The 21,767-nt window shown below is 53.0% G+C and overlaps 6 protein-coding genes across 6 annotated transcripts; 5 read left to right on the top strand and 1 right to left on the bottom strand.

The window, feature by feature from the left end:
- Positions 1-834: 834 nt before the first annotated feature.
- On the bottom strand, positions 835-4,665 carry G6M90_00g099590 (uncharacterized protein; the record flags this gene model as incomplete). The annotated part of the gene is made up of 1 exon (XM_014690904.1): positions 835-4,665. One exon carries the CDS (start codon positions 4,663-4,665, stop codon positions 835-837), a length of 3,831 nt encoding a protein of 1,276 aa, XP_014546390.1.
- Positions 4,666-11,346: 6,681 nt separating this feature from the next.
- atnC_7 (MFS efflux pump atnC) lies at positions 11,347-13,028 on the top strand (the record flags this gene model as incomplete). The annotated part of the gene is made up of 3 exons (XM_066131564.1): positions 11,347-11,713; positions 11,770-12,016; positions 12,068-13,028. 3 exons carry the CDS (start codon positions 11,347-11,349, stop codon positions 13,026-13,028), a joined length of 1,575 nt encoding a protein of 524 aa, XP_065987633.1.
- A 1,046-nt stretch (positions 13,029-14,074) lies between these two features.
- G6M90_00g099570 (uncharacterized protein) lies at positions 14,075-16,669 on the top strand (the record flags this gene model as incomplete). Its single annotated transcript, XM_014690906.1, has 4 exons — positions 14,075-15,115; positions 15,177-15,509; positions 15,569-15,709; positions 15,806-16,669. 4 exons carry the CDS (start codon positions 14,075-14,077, stop codon positions 16,667-16,669), a joined length of 2,379 nt encoding a protein of 792 aa, XP_014546392.1.
- Positions 16,670-18,097: 1,428 nt separating this feature from the next.
- prnC_0 (Delta-1-pyrroline-5-carboxylate dehydrogenase) lies at positions 18,098-19,965 on the top strand (the record flags this gene model as incomplete). The annotated part of the gene is made up of 3 exons (XM_014690907.1): positions 18,098-18,223; positions 18,300-18,407; positions 18,472-19,965. The coding sequence occupies 3 exons, from the start codon at positions 18,098-18,100 to the stop codon at positions 19,963-19,965; spliced, it is 1,728 nt and encodes a 575-aa protein (XP_014546393.1).
- Positions 19,966-20,593: 628 nt separating this feature from the next.
- On the top strand, positions 20,594-21,132 carry G6M90_00g099550 (uncharacterized protein; the record flags this gene model as incomplete). Its single annotated transcript, XM_014690908.1, has 2 exons — positions 20,594-20,663; positions 20,720-21,132. The coding sequence occupies 2 exons, from the start codon at positions 20,594-20,596 to the stop codon at positions 21,130-21,132; spliced, it is 483 nt and encodes a 160-aa protein (XP_014546394.1).
- A 92-nt stretch (positions 21,133-21,224) lies between these two features.
- G6M90_00g099540 (uncharacterized protein) lies at positions 21,225-21,584 on the top strand (the record flags this gene model as incomplete). Its single annotated transcript, XM_066131563.1, has 2 exons — positions 21,225-21,454; positions 21,527-21,584. 2 exons carry the CDS (start codon positions 21,225-21,227, stop codon positions 21,582-21,584), a joined length of 288 nt encoding a protein of 95 aa, XP_065987685.1.
- Between the last annotated feature and the right edge of the window lie 183 nt (positions 21,585-21,767).

The following is a 21,767-nucleotide window of genomic DNA, read 5'->3' as shown; positions in this document are numbered from 1 at the left end:
ACAACATTCTCGTTAGTCAGGTGTAAAGCGGGGTGGGTGATAGCTGAGGGGCCGGTCGGCCTGGGGACTGTGGGACTGGCACGGCTGGCCACTCAGAATGGAAGAGGCGGCCGAATTAGGAAGTTTAGGTTGGACTGTTGTCGCGCACAGTGACATTGAGACGGTTCATATTCGAGATCGCGCCCAACTTGTTGAGTCGGAATTGTTGCTTTTAGACGTGATATGGATGTCTCGCAGCGCAGTGCGGGTTAGATAGCTGGATGTCATGACGCCATGGCCGGTGCCATGTGGCCAACTGTTTCGTACTGATGTCGCCAGATTACTACACCTACTGTACACATCACGGTCCATCGACCTACTTATAAAGAAACATCACATGCCAGGGGGCAGCATCGCCAATGCACTGCATGTCAAATCATCCATTGCGTTCATTCTGGGTATCTAGTCCAAGCCCATTTGGGTAATATATGCGCTGTGCTGTGTGTGCTTCTTGTGCCAAGGCACGCAAAACAAATCAAATAATAAAAACAAACAGAATGCAGAGCCAAGCTCAATCAGAACATGCCAAGATGATGAGTGCCAGAAAGCAATCGATATAGTCGAATAGAATAACATCCAAAACCAGTCTCGGCTGGTGTAAAAACCCCCAATCGTCCGGAACGCCCCGATATATGACCAAATGGAAAATTTAAAAAGAAACTTTTTGTAATCAATCCTGTAGACTGTATGCTGTTCATTCACAACAGGCATAATGAGTACAAGAAAGGGCGAGTTTTCCCTGCCCCATCAACATCCGTAACCACCGTCACCTAGATGGCGACTTGTTTTGTTTGTTTACCCGCGGCGGAATCCGTCCACCCCGAGGTGAGGCACTTCGATATCGGCCAGTAGCTCAACACCATCGTCCTGGCGTCTTTCGGTAAAAATATTGCATTCAGAAACCACCTGAGCCCATTCTGCAAGGGCACGACCGCAGTACACGGAATTCTTGGCATAGATTCCAGTAGGCTTGACTGGTTTCGTAAGCTGCTCTCTATTATTGTCGCCGGCAGTGTTGATAGTAGACAAGTTGTTGTTGCGTGTCGTTGTTTCGCCCGGTGTGCCGCCGTCCCGTCGGGCAACGCTACCACTGCTTCGTCGGCTGCCGGGTCCAAGCCCCAAGCTGCCAGTCGGCGTGTTGCGGAGCCACTCCTCAACGGAGGCGTTGAGAGATGTCAGGTCGCCTTCCTTTGGTGCGCGATCCTGTTTGGGCGTCTCCGGACGTGATTGGGCTGTGACATCGGCCCGCGAAAGAGGCGGAAGAGGAGGCAGGGACGGGAGAACGTTGTGATTCTTCGCGCTGATGCGCGCCTGTGTTGAGATGGGCAGGCGAGGTCTCGTCAGGACGCGATCACGAGCGGGAGTAGGAGCTTGCTGCCACCCGAGGACAAACTTGAAGGTGTATTTTTGTTCGTCGTAGACGGGAGATGATCCCAAGGATCCATCGTCTGAAGATGGGGAGGAGACTTTCAGGCCCGTCTTGGTCAGGCGCCCTCCCGAGTTGGATGATGAAATGAGGGGTGCCGGGTCGGCCAGCTTTCGACCAAAGACGCTACTAGTGTCGCTTCCCGCTGAACCCGGTGGTGTCCGTCCATACTCGTCGTCCACGGCGGCTGGTTGAATGTTCCCAGACGTAATTGCGAGGACTTTCCCCAGCAGCGACCAACGCTTCTTTCCATTATCGCTGCGGCCGAGTACGCCAGTGTCTGGGGAATCGATACCAAGCAGGAGCTGGTGGTTGGATTTCGATGATGTTGCTGTGGTTCTGGCGAATGTGTCGAAGCCCATGAACAGGCCCGGATTCGGCGAGGTGGCCTCTTGGCGAATGATCATAAACTTCTTGCCCATGGCAGGGGACATGGGTGCCGTTGACGGAGCTATTTTGCCCGTCTCTTCTGCGGTTTGCTTCAAGTACAAGTAGTGAGCCCAGTTGGTCTTGAGTCGTGCGGCTGCCGCGAGGTAGATATTCATGTCCATTTCATCGGAGCCACCAGTGTATCGACACATTCGCCAGCAAATAAGGCGCTGGTAGTAAGCTCGAACCATGGGGCACCAGTTGTTGAAATACGCATTAAACGACTCCTCGGCCAGGAGCCACTCTAAACACACGGCCGCCTTCATGCGCGAGTCTCTGGCCATGGCATCCCACACGGTAAAGACAAAAGACAGCATGCGGACTTCGGACATGGTGTTCATTGAGCTCGACATGCGTTTGCACACCTCGATCCAGAAAGGCCAGTCAATGTAGCTGGCTGGGGCAGCAGCTGTTGTCTCGAAGTCATGGTAAACCATCAAGATCTCTTCCAAAAAGTCGCAAAGTGTAAAGCACGCAGAGTTGTCGTACAGCGACGTCTTGCTTGCGGCCGCCTTGAGTGTGGCAGCAAACGATTCGGCAAAGGTATGCTTGGCACCTGCGACTTCCGGACCATCGTCGAACAAGCAGTCTTTGAGCAAGATGACGAGCCTGTTCTCGCCCATGACCCGGATTGCATTACTCGGTGGTGGGAGAGGCATGGGCAGAGCCGAGTCTGCTCCGTTAACCGAGTCAATTAGTGGAGCGTACGCCACGGGCTCAATGCCAGTTTGTCGGTGAATCGTCGAGTCTACAATGGACAATAGCTGTGCATGAACCAGGGCAAATGCGGGCGACCGAGCCTTTTCCGTGAGGGGCAATCCCGGGGGAATGAACTGGTCCGAGAGAACGTGGAAATACTTGAAAAAGATGAAGAAGAGGTCGGTATCTCGGCCCTTCCACCGACCGACCCAGGGACCAGTCCAAGGTATTCTCGCCACGAGCAACGGCATCTTGGGAATTTTCTTGAGAGCGTCCCACATGGCTCTAGGCGAAGTCCAACTCAACGGTCCCAACTTGGGTGGGAACAGGGCGGTGATGTCGTCACTTTCACCCACGTCTCTGCGAGGGAGCCCAAATTCCGTCCCGGCTCGCTTGATGAGCTCCGGCGTAAGCCCCCAGAGCCGCAGCAAAACGTCGGCAACTCCTGGGGCGAAGAAGAAGGCGTAGGCACACGTCTTCCCGGAAAAGTTGACCAAGCTTAAAGGCGCGTGGCGCAATGACATCTTGTCCACGACATAGGCCATTTGCTTGACCAGGTTGGCCACAAACATGGTCCGAACATTGTGCTCTGCAGATTCGGCAAACATGTCTGAGTGGACGGAGCCATCCGTCGTCGATTTTGAGGCATTCGTCCATGATCGTGAGCGCACGCGTTCCGAGGGTGACCGTTCCGCCAGTGGCTGCATGTACGTGGTCGCCCGTCGCCATTCAGGCCGCATCATGAGCATCGTTGCGGCTTCCAGCAGCACGGGACGGTCCACGCCAGGGATGGGCTGCTGCAACTGCCCATGGAGCATATCTAGCAGAGACATCCACCACTTGTTGAGAATGATGGCTCGCCTCTCAACATCCTCGAGGGCAATCGTTTTGGCCGACGGGTTGTCTCGTGTACGTTTCAAAAAGGGTAGCAAAACCGAATGGATCTGGGCAACACGGTGGGAGGTTTGCTTGGACCCAAAGGCCCTCGTCTCAACATCGAGAGTCTTGAAAGCCGACCACAGCGGGTCACGGACCTTGGGCGTCATTTCGTTGCAGGATTCATCGGTAATGGGCGTGTTGGTATTACCATCACTGCAGATGGACGGGGAGGCGCTCGTACGGATGCTGTTGGAGGTACGGTTAAGGCTGGTGGCTGATGAACCGCAACTGTGGTCAGATTCCGCACCGTCCCGGCCGAGGTAGGCGTTTTGGTGTCTGCCTTTGATTTTGAAAAAGTATGACGTGGCCCTCGTAAACGGCTTCGCAGTTGCTCTGAGTTTCTCTGGTTGCTGTTTTGCTTGTTCAGTCGTCTCGCCGCTATTCGTAATGATCTGTAATCGGGCTGGTGGTTTGGATGCCTTGACAGTGGATGTACGGGCTAGCCCCTCACGGCCTGGTTGAACCTGCTCTGCAACGGACTGCTCGAACGCATGCTTGGGGGAGGATGGACGAGGAGAGCGTGAGATCCAGGAGCGCCTTGCAAAATTGGCAAAGCCTTCGGAGCTTCCCGACAGGGGAGAAGGTGGTGATGTCCTCCTCGTCGTCGTCGTCGTCGTCGCCGTTGTCGATGTGGTGCCAGCAATGGGCTTTTGAAGAGACACGCTTGATTCTAGGCGGCCGCCCCCGTCACTCGTATTTGGCAATTCCTTGGCAAACTTGCTTGTAGGCATCAGCCATGACCGGGGTCTGTCAATCAGCAAGTTTCGTTTGCTCCGAGCTATGGAAGCTTGTCTGGGCAGCTTCGCTTCAGACGTTGTAGCTTCCACTACCTCGGGTTGTGGAGACAGTTTGGGTTGGGCGACGGGAGTAGGCTCTCTATCATTGGCAAAGACCAGAGTGTCGAGTTTGAAATCGGTATTGAAAGACGGCAAGTCAAATGCCACCAGGTCCAGCTCTGGGACTTTCAGGTCGTCGGTTCCGGTGTTTCGACAAGTCGAGCCGGTAGCAACGGAGACGGAGCGATGATGGAGAGATGAGCCTGAGAGGACATCGGTTGGGCCCAAGAGCTCAGATGCAGAAAGTGGGCGCTGCGAGAGCTGCAGAGTCGGGGCCATGACAGCAGTTGCACCCATGGCACCAGAAGCCAATGCCTCGCTCTTCTTCGCTGTTGAAGAAGAGCAGGGGGGCAAAAGAGAGAAATGACGGGGCAATTGGAGCAAGAAAAAAAGAGATTACCTCGATGCCCGTTTGTCACAAGAGCGTCACACGGCGCAAAGCGAAAGGACTCAGTGGCAAATTGACGGTTCAGCCGAGCATTGCTTCTCTTTCCGTGCGTGCGCCTCTCCGTCTCTTTTTTTTATTGGATCTCTGGCCGGCAGAGAGAAGAGTCGTCGTTGTCGTCGTCGTCGTCCCAGAGGCGTTGTAAATGGAGAAAAGGACCGGCAGAAAAGGAGAAGGGAAAAAACACCAGGCGGCTAAACAACGCAATTGCTTTTCTTCCAACTCGGTTCTTTTGACTCGTCGGCTACCCTAATAGCCTGGTCGGTCAGGGACGCAGGGGTGCCAAAGGGGAAAGGTAAGGTCCAAGAGTGAGAAGGCAATGAAGACAAGATGGCTTTCCTGTGACGCTGAGGAGAGGGGAAATGGCAGTGAAGTAGTAGTAAGTAACGTCCAGCCGCCTTGCCAAGCGCCAGTGTCCAGGAGCAGAGGCAGATTCAGAGGGGAGCAATGTCAGTCAGTCAGTCAGTGTTCTCTGTTCTTTTTTTGTTCCTCTTTTGAAAAACGAAACGCGACAAGGCCGAGCCCTCCCAAGTTTGCCCCAAGAGCCTACCCCAAGTCTGCCCCGTGGTGATCAACTGGTCAATTCGGGACCCGGAGATGAGCTGTGCTGGCCGTCTGTCCGTGCTGGAGAGTGACGTGTAATAGGCTGCTCCCCTGGGGCCAGGGAGCCGAGTCAGACAAGGAGATTTGACGATGGATCTTAATTAGGGTATGCAGGGGTTTTGGGGGGGGAGACTTTTCAGCAGCACCAGGGCTGAAAGAAAGCTGAGAGCCGTCTTATGCGGCTGGTGCTGTGCGGGCTTTGCTCAATTTTGGGCCAATTCGGGTTTTCAAAACGCTCCAGACGTCGCCAGAGTTGCTATTTTTTTTTTATCCCTCTCCCGCTCTCAAGGCTGCTGTAGCTCTGGCCGTATTAGACCAAGCAGAGAGAGTCTGGTGTGATGGCTTTTTTATTGTCCCTGCACCCCGTGCAGAGCCCTGTGCTGCGATGTGCTGCGACGTGCTGTGCCGTCTCGTTGCAGCCTACCTCGGCACCCAGGTACTCATCAAGATGACGCCGTTTTGGCGTCGTGGCTGACGATGGATGGGCTGCGCGGATGGACGGAATCTTGGGTGAGCCCGCAGCTCTTCCGACGAGGCAGGGACCGGACCCTTTTCTGAGGCAATGCCGGGACTCGACGGCTCGAGAAGATGGCCCATCAAATGGAATACGGAGCAATGCAGGCTATAACTCGTGTGCTATGGATTCGGCGGGAATGACGGGGATCGATGGAGCTCCAAACCAACAGGGCTCCCAAGACGGGGGTAAGATGGATTGTGAAGGAACCAAAGACCAGCAGTAATATACATACATGTAGCCAGCACAGAGCAGAGGCGGTCAAAGGGCCGCAGACAAACGTAGCAACCGCAGCCGTTTACATTTATTATGCGTACGAGTATCCCATTTGTCCCATGTGCCGTCCCGTCACTTAGTTATTTAATGTACTGGAATTCCATCTCGGCATACCGGGCTATTAGTAACTACCAGCTCTAGCTCTAGCCCGTCTAGTCTAGCCCAGATTCTTTTTGCTTGTACTTGTGCGTTTGCTTTTGCTCTTGACCCCTCTCATCTTAATCTTAATCGTACTCGAACTTATTAGTGTGAATTTAGGTGCTCCGTATTCGTAGTTGCCCAGGTACCTAGGTAGTTAGCATTGCTATGGTGTCTTGGTTTTTTCTTTTCTTCTTTCGAAGAGGGGGGCGTGCCCCGTTTGGTCAGAACACGCATGATAATCTTTACAACATTGAACCGGCTGGTGGTGCCATGACTGAATCGGCCCCGGCCTTGCTCGCAACCAGCCGCGCACAGCATGTTTTGCGTCACTTGTCTCCTTGGCGGGCGTGTCGCGGTCCTCTCGCGGGCCCGCATGTGCATCATCTGCACTTGCATTTGCAGTTCTTTCCACTCTGTTGATGGTCCCAGAGACCTCTGGTGGTCAATGGCATTGCCAAATCGGCAGGCGACACCCACACCTCACACCTCACACCTCATCGACACCTCACCATCCAGATGATGTGTCCGCCAGCGGCTTCGGCGCTACTGCAGCTATTCCTAATCCGTCCACCCTCCCAGCAATCTTAAGGTTCTGCCCCTGTCCGGACGCAATCAAGCGGCCCCTGTTCCTGGGAGAGGCTTGCCCCAGCGCTCTGGCGCGGGACTGGCGGGCTCGAAGACGGAGCTTGTGGCTTCCAGGGCCGTCAACGGTGGAGCCGACCAAGATGATGATTTCTGGTTTGAGGATTCAATGTTCGCCTCATCCAGATTGTCCGCTTGCTGACACCACGATGGCATGGCATTTATGATTTACCATATTAGTACTGTCTAGTAGTTCCTGTATGTACAGCACTCTGTATTATTGCACATGTTTGCTCCTCTTGCATTCCTGCTCATTGTTTCCTTTGTCGTTGGCGCATCGCACATCGTCATGTTATGTATGTATGCTTGGCTTGAGAGCCTGCCCTTTGCGTCCACGGAGAAACCCTCGAGCACTACGCAGGGTGCTATGCACGACATGTTCCTCCGCATGTCTCTCTCTCCCTCTCTCATAAGCGTGGGCATCGTCGTCTGTCATGAAAAACCTGTGGCTCAGCATCATCCAAGGGCCGTCTGGTTGGTTGGGTCTTGCTCCGTACTTGCGCTCACAACCGGCGCACAAAAAAGAAAACAAGTCCGCTCCGAAACTCCTCTCCGTGCGGCGTATCGAAGACACTACTCCGTACATACTTACATACTGGTACTGCATACACTGGTCAAGTCCATCCATTGGGCTCCATGGCACAGCGATAGCTGTCACACCTTGACTGATGAGCTATGCCGAGACGTTCCATACCATGAAAGCGGCCGTGTCCTGACCCTTCAGCTCGTCCATATCTGCTCTGTCATGTATGTATTTGTGTTTCTATCTCAGCCCCCAGGAAGGGCAGATCCCGAGTGGACGGGAAGAAAGCAAAATGTCCCGTGTCGCCGTGTCGCCGTGTCGCCGTGTCGCCATGCTCGCTGTGCTTCCCCATAATATCCCAATAAACGGCAGCCTGTTCTACAGCCATGACACACACACAGCCTTGCGCGCGCGTACTGCCGTTCGTGGCTGAATATTCCAACATGGCGGGCGCCCCGTCATCCATTACATTGGTTGTCGAGCTTGCTTTATCTCGCTTGACCGCTTTCGTGGAAACTGTGCTGCATATTCAGAATGAACTGGTGGTGTCGAGACGTAGATTGCAAACTCAATCTTCCTGGCCTCGGAAGACGACAATCCGCTAGCGCATCGCTCTCTACCCCTTCCATCTCCCGCTTGACAGGCCTGCGGGTCAATCCATGCCCCCGACAAAGGACTCTTGGAGTCTTGGGGGAGCGCCCACGTATGTCGGTCGAACGGCGGACAATTGATTAGTAGTTTGGCCCTGACTAGACGCGGCCGGCTTCAACCACCAAGATGGGCCAGGCCATGGTGTCATTCGTTTTGGGGAAAGAGGGGGGTTTCGGAATCGTATGCGAGCAAATCGTCTACCAGTTGCACGTTAGCGTAGACTTGGCGATAGAGACATTATTGGTGGCACCTTGTCGAGTCTCGTCAAATACGCTTCTTATACCCACACTGCACCTGGGTGAATGGGCGCGCCGTTTCTCGGCACGAGTTTGAGTTGATTCAGCCAGTTCCATCGTGGTGGAGGAACATCCACTGGTGGAGCACCTGACCTCATAGGCCCAGAGGCTGAAACGAGGACCCGAGGGTTTGTCAGGCTATCGTACTCCGTTAGTGGTCTTTTTCAAACCTCGAATTTTGATGCGCATTTTCCAACGTGGCCATAACGGCGCTTTCATGTCGGCTCGGCCGCCCAGAGCCTCGTTTCCACGCATTACAGCGGTCTTTGCCGCCTTGGCGGTTAACTACAATGTCATGAGCCCGGCCCTTGCTTCCATCGCCATGGGCGGGCGCACCACTCCATGTCTCCGGCAACACCAGCCCTCCTTCGTACATATGTGCTTCAATGGGAGCTGCATTGGACTAGAGCACCAGGCGTCTTTGTCGCCCAGCCACCAGCACGACAGACACCATCCGCGCATGTTCTGGATGGCCGAATTGTGAGGCAGCACGTTGCACAGCCGCCGCCGCCTGTGCCGTTCAGCTCTGCATGGCATTTGTTGCACTAGCTCGTCAACAACGCAACCCGATGCGGATGGCGAATTGCCCGTCTTTGTCACAGCCTACAGGGCTTAACTATTCTGGGTTCCTAGTGCATTGGGTGCCATTGCCTCGATAATGCATGGAGCATAGATTCGACCTGTTCCGATTGGGTTGAGAACACGGCGAGTCCGATGCGCTCACGGCGCGACTGCATCTGAACATGAACGATTAATTGCTCGCAATGCATCACGGCTGATGCTATGCCCATCATCCCGGTATCTAAAGACGGGCAACGCCGTTTACGTGGCATCGAGCATTGTATACTGTGGAGCTTTCGTCGTTCACAACATTGGCAGACAGACACAGAAATCACTGCACCAGAATTGAAATGTATCCCCATCTTCATGCACCAGAGTCCGTAGAGAATCAAGAGCAGCGGTGTTTGGTAATGAAGGGGATGTTTTGTCTTGGCACGTTGAATTCATCCTTCAGCAGTTGGAGCACAAAGATAGCCCACCGCTGTACACACATATGCCGTTGCAAACAAAGAAGAAAGGGACGATGAAAATGGAAACCCGTAGCAAGAGATGTGTCGTCAATGGCTGACAGACCTACCTGATCTGACATGACTACTGGAAAACTCAACCACTGACCAGAAAATAGGGCCAGTGCTCCGAGATAGTCGTCATTCTGTGGCTGGTAAACAGCGCCGGGTTCTTTCTGGCGGCTCATCGTTTAGGCACTGCAGACGAGAGCAAAGAAGCCGCTCAAGGAAACCTTTGAGCACGTCCATCCAGCACAAGGGTTGTTTGTGTGAGACCTTACGTCCGTGGTGCGATCCCTAGGAGCAAGAGAGTGGAAAAAGGGAAAGCCTGGTGAAAATTTCTCAGGCAAAGAAAATCAAGTGTAGATTCAACGTTGATTATGTAATGCCGGTCCACCTTTAGCTCCACAGCGGCGTAGATACATACATACATTACACATGCAATATCTCGCCTACTACGGAGATTTACTACATGCTACTTGACATTTGATTTCTCATCCAACTTCCGAGGCCATGGTTCTGTCCAACATGATCGTCAAAGAAGCTTGGCCGAGCCCAAAATTGACAACCAAATATTTTAATCTTGCAGCAGCTCCTACTTGTACTCGATGAACACGGCGATGCCCGCCCCGCCCGACAATCGACTTGTCTCGCTTTCCTTCCGATGGACACGCCGCATTCCATCCCAATGCCATTAAAATTCCCGGATCCGGAACTAACGATTGATGCTGTATCATGTCTCTACTTGACTTTTAGGAAATCGAAGGCTGGCTGCGTCCGACGATTTAAGGAGGTTTCCTTCCGGCTCTAATAGCTCCAGTGATATGCTCACCCTTGCGGCATGCGCAGTACTCCGTACACTGCATCGTAACTCGTGAATCGGCACAATTTTTGCTGGGGAATAGTCCAACATGGCTGCAAAGAGATCTTGGGCCCGATCCTCATACAGAAACAGGGCTCTCTTGCCCAGAGCCTTTGACTCTTGACTCCCGCGACACAAATCGACCAGCGGAGCAGTTTATCCCCAATTTGCCACTCATATAAGTTACAACTACCTAGGTACCTACAGTTACGTGCGGGAAATTATTATTTGTGGCTGGTGCATGTGTCGACGGATGGACCATTTTCAATGATGCCACAATGCAAAACAGCCGTACAGAGCAATTGCCCATGCCGCAGCATACCATGGAGTAGGCATTTCAGGACAAGACGACTAGACTATGCGCTACGGGCGGTTAGGCATAAACAGCAGGCATGAGACTATTGTCCTTGTGTTTACCAAGGCATTGGGGGGGGAACACGCACGGAAACCGTAGAAACCAACTTAGGGAGACTACCATGCTGCGGCATCTTGCGGATGATGATGATGATGCCGGGAGTGGGTGCTCATCTCGTCCCCTTTTGTCATGCTACAATGTGATGTTGGAGTTCACCAAATATTGTCGTCCCACATCCACTACATTCACCACGCCCTGAAGCAAACACGCGCGCTGCAAAGCCACCACATGCAGCAGGCAACATCAATGGGAAACTGATGCAGTCAGCTTACGAGTCTATTGCGTGTCAGCTTACCATCATGGCCTGTACCACCAGTTCGGGTTTGCCCCACCAGTCTTTGCTGTCAAGGAAGCTCTCCGCATCAACGCGGACTCACCATGGCTGGCTGAATTGTCTCTTGTATCCAAAGCCTACAGTGAGTTGGTTGTCTTTGACTAGAGAGCACTAGTGCCTTTGCTTCAACGTTTGTCCTCTTGTGTCAAGATTGTGTGTTCCTAATATCGTGAAGCTCAGGCGCATCTACAATCAACCGCAACGGCGCCATGTCAACCGAGGACCCAATACGCGACCAAGACACAGGGTCCTTGAATACAGATGACTTCTCCGAAGAGCTACATCCGTTTCTCCCCTCGCAAAGCGCCAGACAGAAATTGCGCTTCACCGGCACCAAGTACCACATCTACCTGCTCTTCTTCATCCTTGCGGGCCTCGACTCTACCGTCTTTGTGCTCAATCTTCCCCTGACGCGGGTCTACGAAAGCATAGCCTGCTACCAATACTTTTCTACCCACGAGCCTCGGCGGTATTTGGATCCGGGGTCCATCCCGGAGCAGGAATGCAAGATTGCGTCTGTGCAGGAAGAGTTGGCGCGTGTCAAGGGGATTGAGTTTTTATTCATGATGGTACCAGGTAAAGAAGGCCCTCATGTGTGTGCGTTCTGGTGGTCGTTTGTTGACCCTGTTTAGGTCTACTTCTTGCGATACCGTACGGAATACTGGCAGATCGATGGGGACGTCGGCCTGTTTTGCTACTCTGTTTGCTGGGTTTAGCATTGGCGATTGCTGGCGTGCTGATGGTTTGCTGGTTTTGGTGGTTGGTCCCGTTGAGGTTTGTGTGGTTATGTTGGCTACTCACGGGCATTGGTGGCGGGCCGGCAGTTCTGAGTTCGACGATTTACACCATGCTCGCCGATATTGTCAGTCCAGCAAAGAGGTGAGTAATCTTGCTCCGATTCAATGGTGGTGCAGGACGCTGACCGAGTAGGGCAAACACATTCTTGCAACTGACCGTGGCCGTGCTCATATCGCAAGCCATCTCTACACCCCTTGCGTCTGTTCTCATGGCCAACTATGGAACAACATTGCCGATTGCATTTGGATACGGACTCGGACTTAGCGTGTGCTTCATGTGTTCATTTGTCCCAGAGACGGTTCATCTCGGCACCTCCAAAAATGCAGAGGAGCTGCCATTCGATGAGGCCGCAATAGCTTCATCGCACGTCGCGAAACAGAACTGGAAGGCGAGAATCATCGGGCTCTTCTCGCCGAAGAGCAGCGGTCTGAGCCTGTGGCTGCTTTCGCCAACCTTGCTCGCCTCACTGGCAATTCTCTTCGTGGACAGCTTCAACGCCTCAACCATCAATATCTTGGTTCAATATACGTCCAAGAAGCTGTCCATACCAATCTCCAGCGTCGGCTCACTAGTCACCATTCGAGCAGCCATGACAATAATTGTTATTCTCCTCGTGGTGCCATACATTGGAAGGAGGCTCGAAACGAAATGGAGGTTGGACAGCCACTCTCGCGACCTTTGGCTTGCACGGATAACAATGTCCATCTGTCCATTCGGCTTTGCGCTGCTGGCCATGGGCCAATCTGTAATTGCAATTGCAGTCGGCATGGTCCTCGTTGCCACAAGCTGGGCTTGCTGCAGCAGTTTGGTGAGGAGTATTGCGACGGCCATGGTGAGCCCAGAGAGGACATCCGGGCTCTATGCTGTCATCAATGTCTTCCAGGCGGTGGGTGCTTTGGTTGGGAACCCGCTGCTGGCAGAGCTGCTGGCGGTGGATGTCAGGTCTGGTAATGGTTGGATATCGTTGCCGTTTGGGCTGGCAGGAGTGTTGAGTATTTTGTCATGTGCCATCATTTGGGCTGTGAGGCTCCCTCCCACGACGGGAAGCCAGCGTGGGTTGTTCCTGCGTGGTGGTGATGCCGATGTATTGTAAATGTGTGCTCCTGGTCGAGCCCATCCTATTCCTTTGTCGAAAAAGTAGCTGCTTCCATTGGGTCTCACGATTGGCTCCGTCAGGTGTCCCCGTGCTTGTGTGGTGGGCAACCGGAAGGCGTGACGTTGAATCCAATATCTGGACATGTACGGAGTACCACGCCCCTGAGGTGGCTTGGCCGTTCGAAATGAGCCCTGAAAGAAATATGAGCCACGACAATTGCAGAGAGCATTTTCATATGATTAATGCAAGGATACGGAGTACTCCGTACTGCGTTAGGTTTGGACGGTTGCCCCTGTGAGTTGTGCACAGCCATTGTGTCCATCTTTGCGGCGATTGTCATAACCTTTCATCTAAAGACTCACCTTTACAAAGTGCACTAGGTACTCTGGTACTCCGTAGACGAGGCTAATTGTATTAATAGTCCGACCCCACCGTTGGTAGTTCTGTTAGCTGCTTCCTGGCTTCGTCCCGAAGTGCTAGGATTTCTAATTTGGCGACTTGCCATTGGCGAACTTCCCGGGCCTTGCCAGGTTCGTCCTAGCTTGGCCTCGGCACGCACCATAGCAACAGCTGAGAACCCGGCAGCCACCGCTAGCTAAGCAGAGGAGAAACTATCAGACCAATCAGACATGGTTGAGCTGCGTGAGAGCTCTCTCGTCCATCGTTCATTTTCTTGGTCTCCATGTCAAGATCTGCACATCCAATGTTTCCCTATCCCTAGTCCACGTTTGTTGACAAGTTAGTCGAATGGCTTTTCTTTGTATTCTTAATTGATTTGAGGCTACTTTTAACGCTCTTGTCCCCTCGGCCTCCCTTCCCTTCTTTTTTAGGCGCTGACGTCAAGTGTAAGCGAGCCTCAATCCTGTTGCCAAGTTCTTGTTTAGGCTGAAAGATTGCCAAACATTGACGAGGTTTTTGGCTTGCTAACCCTGTCCATTTGATCGACCCAAACAATCTCCAGCCTTAGGGGGGCAGACGTTTTGCCATTGACAAAAAGGCCATCTTTCTCAGTCTGTCACGATATCAAGTGAGGACGCGCAACCATGGCGTCGCAACGCAGCGCTGACGCTCAATACGACGACGACACGGAGCATAACCCTCACGCCTCTGCCAGTCGATGGCGCCATCAAGAATCTTCAGCATACCGTCGCCACGCCGGAAATGGTCACGGTCAAGCTCGCGACCCCGTCTCTACTGAGACGACGACTGGCGACCTGGCTACTTTTTTGAATGCCTCAAGAGTCGAGCCCACGGGCGACACCAATGGCGGTGGAAACTTTCAGCCCATTACTGTTGCGGCAGTGCAATCCAGCGACCGAGAAGAAGGCAGCGGCGGTGGTGGTAGCAGCACTCCTCCACCAGATGGCAAGGAGATTGTCTGCGGGCCATTGCTCAACTACCGCCGAATGGAGCAGGATCGCTGGTATGGTAGCGTGTTGATTGTCGCAACGGGTGGTGGAAAGGACATCCTTTATCAGCCGTCTCTGGTGTTACGTCGGGCAGACGAAGCGGCAGCAAGGCACCCCGACACTACCTCCGCCGCCGGGGAAGCCCAGTTCCAAGCCCAGCGCCTCTATTCGGATCCGAGAAACACGTTTTGGGCGTTCGAAATTGACGTACCGATCGAGGCGCGAGAAGTCAGGTACGAGTACGAAATTCCGGATGTGCGATACTCCAGAGACCACAAACCCCGAGTCAATAACTTCTTCGTACCGGCAGCCGACGAGTCCATGCGCGTCATGTTTCACTCGTGCAACGGCTTCAGTGTCGGCACGGACGAGGAAGCATTCAGCGGCGCCCCTTTATGGAGGGATGTGATGCGAAAGCACGAACGCGCGCCATTCCATGTCATGTTGGGCGGCGGCGATCAGATATACAATGACGGAATCAGGGTCAACGGTCCTCTTCGCCCGTGGACCGACATTCGCAACCCTAAGAAGCGCTCAGAATATCCATTCCCAGAGAAATTGCGAGCCGAGTGTGACGACTACTACCTGAAGAACTACATTCGCTGGTACAACTCTGCGCCGTTTGCCCTGGCCAACGGCCAGATTCCGCAAGTAAATATTTGGGATGATCACGATGTAAGACGTCTTGTCGAAGCTTCCGTCTCGTCAAAATGTGACTGCTAACAATGCTTGGTAGATCATCGACGGCTTTGGCTCATACGTCGACAGCTTTATGCGCTGCGATGTGTTTCGAGGAATTGGTGGCACGGCGCACAAATATTATTTACTGTTCCAGCACCACCTACCGCCACCGCTATCGACTTACACGTCAGACCACCTCGATGCCAATGGCGACAGCCCTGGCCCGGATCCGAACCAGCTGGTCAACACATTTGTTGCGGATCCAAAGCTAGGGGCCCAGTACATTCGGGGCACCAAGCCGGGTCCGTATGTTGCTGAGCATTCGCTCAGCCTGTATACGCGGCTCGGAGCTCGCATGGCCATGTTGGGAATTGATGCTCGAACAGAGGTGGGTTGAAAGAAAAACAGGCCCTATGCGTGTCAGTTTCACGACTAATCCTTGCACAGCGGACTCGTCGCCAAGTCAACTACCCAGAGACGTATGAGATCATTTTTGAAAGACTGCGTCGCGAACTCAGCGAAGCTGTTAGCTCGGGCCGTCCCATCAAACATTTGATTCTTCTGCTTGGTATTCCCATTGCATATCCGGTGCGTTCTATATGACTAGGCATACAAATTGCAAAAAAAAAAAAAAAAAAAAAAAAAAAATGAGGCTGGCGTATGGTGACTAACGTGAAAACGCAGCGCCTCACCTGGCTGGAAAACATTCTTCGCAGCCCTATTATTGGACCCATCAAGTTCCTGCATCGTCGATTTGGTGTCGGCGGCGGTCTGTTCAACCAATTTGACGGTAGTGTCGATCTTCTTGACGACTTGGATGACCACTACACTGCAAAGACACACAAGGTCGAGCGCAGAGGCCTCGTTGAGGGCCTTCAGCAGGTTGCCGCCGAATTTTCTGTCCGGGTTACAATCCTTGGTGGAGATGTACATCTTGCAGCTCTTGGTCGCTTCTATTCCAACCCCAAGCTCAAGTTAGCAGCCGAAAAGGACAATCGATACATGGCCAACATTGTTTCATCAGCAATCGTAAACAAACCCCCGCCACAGGCAGTTGCCAATCTCCTCGCGCGGCGGAACAAGATTCACCACCTTAATGGTCAAACGGACGAAACCCTGCTCGACTTGTTTGACAAGGACCCTGGCGAATCAAACAAGACGGCCGACCACAACCACTGCACCATGCCGAGCAGAAACTACGCCATGCTAACCGAGAACTCCCCCAACAATGTCACAAGAGGCACCAATGGCGAGGTATCAGCCGATGGCGAAGCTCCTGAGGCACAATCATTCATCGGCAAGGATGGTCACTCCGAGATACATCAAGGAGAGATTCATGCGGGCACCAAGCACAAGTCGGCATCTGACGCTCACGGCCGCGGTAGCGATGGGAGTCTGGATATTCGCATCAATGTCGAGATTGACCAACACAGTGCCGAGGGTCAAACACAGGCGTATGGATTAAGCGTTCCATTGCTACACTATGAGAGGCCCGCGACACCAGGCTCAAGACCCATGACAGGCCAGTCAACGCAAGCGGTGGCTTAATGTTGTGACATACATGTATACGATTTCTCATCCGCCGCAAAGGGGCACATTTGCCCTACAGGCGACGGCGGCCGCAGGATCTACATGACTAAAGGCCAGTGAGCTCGTGGCTACATATTTTTGGTTAGTATATTTGCGTGCAAGATACCACGAACGAATACGACGGAAGTATAAAGTAATGTTGAACACGCAGCATGTAGAAAGTTGATGAGGTGGACGGCATCTGACTGGACATGTGCTGATGATGAGCTTTTGAGTAATAATATATATTGGTTTGCTTTGTAAGAGTTTGATGGCTTCTGATTGACTGTCGCAAGCAGTGACCAGGAGTTGAGGGTTCGAGTGACTCTTATGGTGCAATGTCTGTTGGTGCTCCCAAGGCCAGTTCTACCGGTGAAAAGATGCGCTCGGACGTTGACGACTGACTGACTGACAGTTACGTAGATTTATCCTCCAGGGCGCTTGCTTCACTGTCCACGTGTGCAGCATTTCGATGAACCACTACCCCCATCGCGTAATCGGAGCCGGCAACAAAGAAATTACATCCATGTTTTATGCAGCCCCAGTGTCAGGTGGTCACACGGACATGATAGGTCATCCGTCTCGCATTCTGCAAATATTCCAACCCGAGCACGGTACTGTCCTTCAAGTTTGCAAACAAGTCCAAAAAGATCATTTGGTGGGGTTCAAAAGGGCAATGTTCTCTCTACTTTCGTGGAAGAGCACTCCAGAAAAGAAGTAACTAACACTTGCCACATGTCTGGTTGGCTCTTTTTTTTCCTTTTCCGCTATGCACCAACAAAACTGTCGACCTTGTAGTTATGTACATATGTACCTAGCATTGTTAATAGTTCATCCCCGTGTGTCTGGGGTTGAAAGTGGAGTGGCGGTTCTGTACGGTCCGAAGTCGGGACCTTTCCAGGACGCCTTGATCAATGCTGCCCAATTGTCCAATCGACGTCAACTGGTGGGCTTGGTGGTGCCAACCTGGGGCGTTGAAATGGAGCTCCAAGCGGTTGTCTGGGGGAAACTGATCCATGTCTGACATCGGCAGAGGAGGAGTCGACGCTGAAGCTGCAGGAGCTTTAGTGCCCAAACGGCACTGATACGCACGTATTGCCATGTTCTGTGCACCGGCGACGCGCATGTGGGTTGTGGGTTGGGGCTCCACATTCCCACCCCGCCACAGTACGTAACAAGTTAAACCGCAATAAGCCGAGCCATGGTGCTCTGCTATTGTTCTGGAACGAGACAAGGTGAATAAAGATGCTCCGAATTATGGACCGGTGTGGAACACGGAGCTTGGGGCGGAGGAGGCCAGGTTGATCTTCGTTGCTGAAAAAAGTCCCTTCCCCCATTTCACGTCCTCATCATTGCTGTTGTGCTTGAGCATCTTTGCTAGTCGAGATTGAAATCGTCCGGGACATCATGAAGTCGGCAGTGTTTACCAGAGCTGGTGCTCAGAGCCTTCGCTCGGCGGCCAAGCCTTCGCAGCGGATGAGCATGGGCACTCTCGCCACTTTCAAGACTCCCAAGGTGGCCAACGAGCCAAACGTGAGTTCACCGCGATGACGGCTTGCGGGCGCGTGAGGAAAGGGAATATGCGATTCTAACTTTGATTAAAATCCAGCACCACTACGCCAAGGGCAGTGCTCAGCGTCAGGGCCTGACTGCTGCCATCGAGAGCTTCCAGAAGAAGTTGCCCATTGAGGTTCCTGTTGTTGTCGGCGGCAGGGAGGTAAGACGCTTTTTTTTTTTTTTGGCAGGCTTCAATCGCAAGGTTGCTAATTCCAAACCCCTAGGTCAAAACATCTGCCGTTTCTCATCAACTAAACCCCTCCGATCACGCCAGCAAGGTGGCCAACTATCACACTGCCACTCCCGCCGATGTCAACAGGGCCATCGAGGCCGCTCTGGCCGCCAAGCCTGCCTGGGAGGCTCTGCCCTTCTCCGACCGTGCGGCCGTCTTCCTCAAGGCTGCCGACCTCATCGCCAATAAGTACCGTTATGAGATCATGGCCTCTACCGTCCTCGGCCAGGGTAAAAACGCATGGCAGGCCGAGATTGACGCCGCCGCCGAGCTGGCAGACTTCTTCCGCTTCAACGTTCACTACGCGCAGGAGCTTCTCACCCAGCAGCCCGAGCACAACTCGCCTGGTTTGTGGAACCGTCTCGAGTATCGCCCTCTGGAAGGTTTCGTTTACGCCGTGAGCCCCTTCAATTTCACTGCCATTGCCGGTAACTTGCCTGGCGCCCCGGCCCTCATGGGCAACGTCGTTGTGTGGAAGCCCAGCGACTTTGCCATTGCGTCCAACTGGCTCGTCTACCAGATCCTCCTCGAGGCTGGCTTGCCCAAGGACGTCATCCAGTTCGTCCCCGGTAACCCGGAGGAGATCACCAAGACCGTCCTCGCCCACAAGGAGTTCACTGCTCTCCACTACACTGGCAGCACTGCCGTCTTTCGCAAGCTGTACGGTGCCATTGGTCAGGGTGTTGCTGAGGGCCGTTACCGATCGTACCCTCGAATCGTCGGCGAGACTGGTGGCAAGAACTTCCATTTGATTCACCCGTCTGCTGAAATCGACAATGCCGTCAAGCACACCATCCGGGGTGCTTTTGAGTTCCAGGGCCAAAAGTGCAGTGCCACATCTCGTCTCTACGTCCCCAAGTCCCTCTGGCCCGAATTCAAGCAGAAGCTCGCCGCAGAGGTTGGCAAGATCAGCGTCGGCGAACCCTGGAACCATGCCAACTTTTGCGGTCCCGTCATCCACGCCGCCTCCTTCAAGAAGCTGTCCGGCGCCATCGACGAGGCCAAGGCCGACAAGGAACTCCAGCTCGTCGCCGGTGGCAAGTACGATTCTTCCAAGGGGTACTACGTCCACCCAACCATCTTCGAGACCACCAACCCCGCCCACAAGTTCTTGTCTACCGAATTCTTCGGTCCCATCCTGACGGCCTACGTCTACGATGATGCCTCCCCCGACGCCTTTGGCAAGGCATGCGAGCTCGTCGACTCCACCTCCGAGTACGGTCTCACGGGCGCCGTCTTTGCCACCGACCGTGAGGCCATCCGCTTCGCCGAGGATAAGCTGCGCAATGCTGCCGGCAACTTTTACATCAATTGTAAGAGCACCGGCGCTGTCGTCGGCCAGCAGGCCTTTGGTGGTGCCCGTGCCTCTGGCACCGACGACAAAGCCGGCAGCCCCAACCTGCTCACACGATTCGTCAACATTCGTGCTCTCAAGGAAGAGTTCAATGCCACCACCCAGGTCCCCTATCCCAGCAACGAGGTTTAACTCCAACTGGGGGAATTTCCGTTGCCGTTTGATGTCCAAAGCCAATGCTAGTGGTGGGGGCAGAGCTAATACAGGTCCTGATGGACGAGTCACGACGTGGAAAAATGGAAGTTGGCCTTGGTAGGGAACTGCCGCTGGCCAAAAGAGAAATGTACGATTTATATACATTGGATTCCCCAGGCACCGAACCAGGATGTATGTAGGCGCTATGATGGGTTAATGAGGTAGCAATTTACTTCTTTTTTTTTTAGCTGTTTTGACATGACAAGGGGGTTATGGTGTGGCAGATGCCAGTGGAAATTCAGAGATCAGCATGCCTTCTCTTGTGGCTACACACGATCCAGTCAACGTAGATGTCAAGGGTTGCTTGATAACGAGGCTGTGGGCTGTAAACGATGGCGGAGTAGAGGTTGACGCAGCTATCAACTGGTCCTTTATCACTCCAACATATGCACGCTTAGACCCTTGGCACATGAATTGCTTCGCGGGCTCACTCTTTTTGCTAGGTGCGCTCACGCACCTCCAGGTACATAGATATTAGGCTATATTATAATATATTATTATATATTTTATTATAAGTAAATATATTTTATTATAAATTAGTAAAGTATTATAAAAATAAATAAAAATGCTCGGCCGCGAAGAAAACACAATCTGCTACAATCTTCGGTATTTTGCCGGCAACAACAGCCTTGATAGTATGTGAATACACCACAGCAGCATTCTGGTTACTAATTTGAGCATGGCCTCGTAGAAAATTGCAGCGAGGCACTTCGTAATCTCGTTCTTGACCACGCACCATATCCAGATACTTTCCAAAAGCACCATCTGAACCGCGAAATCTGTGTCGACCTCTATGCCATCCATCAGAATCAGCAGCCACGACAGCAATTGATTGACAAGGCCACCAGCATAGGGCATTCGCAGAGCCTTGGCCGACCGCTGAACTTGCCGCCAGATGAATACCTGACCATCGCCAACGACCCAATTATAAGACGACTCGAGCTAAAGCTGAAAAAGCTTCCTCGAAGATCAGAAGAATTTGCGGCCTGCCGGAAACAGATCAATGCAACGAGAAGAAGGATGGTTAGTGCTAGGCGCCAGGTCTTCAGAAAAGCCTGGACAGTCCAGCAGTCTGGTCAGTGCGAGATATTGACCAACCAGTAATTGAACGGCCAAGCCCTGCGCCCTACAGAGGCCCGTGCAGCACCAGTCAGACAGCTGGCACACCAGAATATTAGTTTGTAGATGCTACCAACATGCCATTACCTCGCCATAAGGACAGCCAGCAACAGACAAAGTTAACAGCAGACTGGCGAGCCGCAGTAATCATTGAAATCATGGCCTACTGTCGGACCGAGGAGCCTCATATAGTCAATGTCTTGGCAAATCCACCACCAACAATGCCATCTAAGCTAATGCAAGCAAAACACGATCCTTTGTCGTCCATCACAGTCTTGGATCAAGAAACGGCCGAGCTGCTGAGGCGGTCAGTTATTGCAGAGACCCTTGGCCAGTCCATCTTTAACTAAGCATCCGCCATCTAATCGCTCACTCATAGCATACCTGAGGGCCTCTGCAAACTGGCGCTCATCTTCACTGTCCCCGGAGCCGGCTAGAAGATCATCACTGTCACCATCCCATTCCCCCGCAACTTCAAAATCCCACTTTGACAGTGCATTCCCTTGCTGTGTGTACCTTTATCCGCAACCTGGATACCTCTGAGCCTTCACGTGATGACGGCCGCGTAGGCCGATTTCTACATGTTTTGGAAGCGGATGACCGATACGTAGACAGGCTTC

Source organism: Metarhizium brunneum, chromosome 6, assembly GCF_013426205.1.
Source record: "Metarhizium brunneum chromosome 6, complete sequence".
NCBI lineage: Eukaryota > Fungi > Ascomycota > Sordariomycetes > Hypocreales > Clavicipitaceae > Metarhizium > Metarhizium brunneum.
Note: the sequence above shows the minus strand (reverse complement) of the source record. Positions and strands in the feature narration are given on the sequence as shown.